Source organism: Paramacrobiotus metropolitanus, unplaced genomic scaffold, assembly GCF_019649055.1.
Source record: "Paramacrobiotus metropolitanus isolate TYO unplaced genomic scaffold, Prichtersi_v1.0 Parri_scaffold0000001, whole genome shotgun sequence".
In the NCBI taxonomy this organism is placed as follows: domain Eukaryota; kingdom Metazoa; phylum Tardigrada; class Eutardigrada; order Parachela; family Macrobiotidae; genus Paramacrobiotus; species Paramacrobiotus metropolitanus.
In genome coordinates this window covers 2,458,399-2,460,588 of record NW_026570221.1, presented here as the reverse complement: position 1 = coordinate 2,460,588, position 2,190 = coordinate 2,458,399, and the positions used below count along the sequence as shown (strand labels likewise).

Here is a 2,190-nt window from a genome sequence, read left to right as displayed (position 1 = left end):
TTACCGAGCAGCAAAAGATCACATCAGATGATCTCAACGAACTCAGGTTGGACGATCTCACACTGGGAGATGAAACAACAACCGAGGATATCTTCGAGAGTCCGATGGCATCTGATGAGATGATGTCCAATCGCGGGAATGAAGAATCATACTTCACTGAAGACGAGATGACATTGAATATGTCATTTAAAACCGCGATGAAGGAAGCGGATCGAGGTCAGGGATTGACACCTTTTGAGGAGATCCCCGAGTCTGATCGAAAGGAGTCAGACGGGAAAGATCGTCAATGTACGATCTCCATCTCCGAACAGCCCAACTTCCAGCCTGAAACGACGAGTCAGAGAACTTGAGACTTCATTGGAAGAAAAGGAAGCTCAAGTCATTAAGAAGAAACAAGAATATCAGAACAAAGTGGGATCGCTACAGACGCGTATATACGAACTGGAACAGCAACAGGCTGTCCTTGAGAATACGGCGGAAGAGTGGAAAGTTTATCAACGCCAAGTACAGATCGCGGAAGAGTCGGTGAAGATAGCCGATGATAGGGAGATAGAAGGCTACATAGCTGTAAACGAACTTAACGAGAGCATGTCCGAAGAGACAGCTGAAAGGTCACGGCACATAGCCGAATTGAAGGATCAGTGCGATGAACTGCGTAAAAAAGCAGATGAAGCTGAAGCGAAACGAGACAAATATGCAAACAAATTAGCGGAAGCGACCAAACGATTGACAGCGGTGAATAAGGATATATTCAAGCTCAGAGATGACCTGAAACTTAAAGACGAGGATATTCAAACTCTCCAAAGGGAATCGGAAGATCATCAGAAACGAGCTGATGATGCTCTCAAAGTGGCACAAGACCTGAGAGAGCTCCTAGCTACTGAAGGAGAACGACTTAAAGATGAGATCAGGCAGGTCACGGAGGAGAACGCGCAGCTCAAAGAAGCTGGTCAGAAAGCGGCCGAATGGGGCCAAAGATGGGAAGATGAAGCACGACGATTAGACACGAAGGAGACAAAAGTCGAAGTGGAAAGCAAAGAACATCAGAAAAAGATCCGTGAGCTGACAGACGAGAACATAAAGCTCAACACGGAGCTGGTCGATATGACGCAAACGGTGATGACTCACCAAGATGAAGTCACCCGATCGAGAACTCAACTGAAATCGGCAGCTGATGCGTATGCTCAACTGGAACAGCAAATGAATCAGCTAATTGACCAGATTAGAGCGAGAGAAACGGATGAAAAGGAGTTACATGTGAAGACGACTCAGCGGCAGAATTTCGCCCATATGCTCAAGCAGGAGCGAGATCAGCTGCAAACGGAAAATGAACAACTCAAACTTAGGATTAAACGTCTGGAAGATGAGAATAAGGGCCTGAAAGTAACAAATAAGCACCGGGAAGAGCTAATTCTGCAAGCAGGAAGTGCGAAGAGAGATGCTGCCGACACACCCCCGCCAGCTACAGTAAGGCACAAGAAGCAGGCGGGAGCTTCCATTTCGAGATGCCACAGCGAACGGGCGGTGGCACAGGGGGACTGAAAACAGAAGGAGATGAAGAAACCAAGGATAACAGGAAGCCATCAAGTAGTCACCAGCCACATATGAACTTCGGTGACCCTTCACAATTTCAACAGACTGACGAAACATCAGTCAAGGACGGCGTAAATCAGGATGCACGTTCTCCACGGCACGAACACGATGGAAGATTCTTCCAGGAATATCGTAACGAACGCAACCAACGAGAAGATCGGAACGAAAATCGAGGATAACGAGAATTTAACAGATCCATCAGAAACATGGGTCGCGAAACTGATCTTGCGACTTTCGACGGCAACCGCGATGCGTTAAGCGGATGGATCCGATTAGTGAGAGAAACACAGCGGACATACGACATGACTGATGATCAAATGCTGATCGACATCGCCAGTGCTGTCAGAGGACCAGCAAAGATCTGGTTTGACGGCGAAAGAGACATCGAAGAAGCCGAAGAGGAAGTTTACACAATCACCGAATGGCTAAACAAGTTCAGAGATGAATTCGGAGATCGAAACGAAGAAGTCCTCGGCTTACGTGAGGCCATGAATAGGAAATTCAGACCCGGAAAAGAGACACTCGAGCAGTTCTATCAGGCGATCATGAAATTTAAGGCTAAGAAGGCCATCACTGAATTGCAAGCAGTTGCATTCC

General features: G+C 47.1%; 1 protein-coding gene across 1 annotated transcript; it reads left to right on the top strand.

Moving 5' to 3' along the window:
• The first annotated feature begins 588 nt into the window (after positions 1-588).
• On the top strand, positions 589-1,542 carry LOC129595203 (uncharacterized). The gene has a single exon (XM_055492169.1). The coding sequence runs from the start codon at positions 589-591 to the stop codon at positions 1,540-1,542; it is 954 nt and encodes a 317-aa protein (XP_055348144.1).
• The last annotated feature ends 648 nt before the right edge of the window (positions 1,543-2,190 follow it).

Coding starts and splice junctions, on each gene's coding strand:
- LOC129595203 (XM_055492169.1), top strand. CDS start 589: ATGTCCGAAGAGACAGCTGAAAGGTCACGGCACATAGCCGAATTGAAG.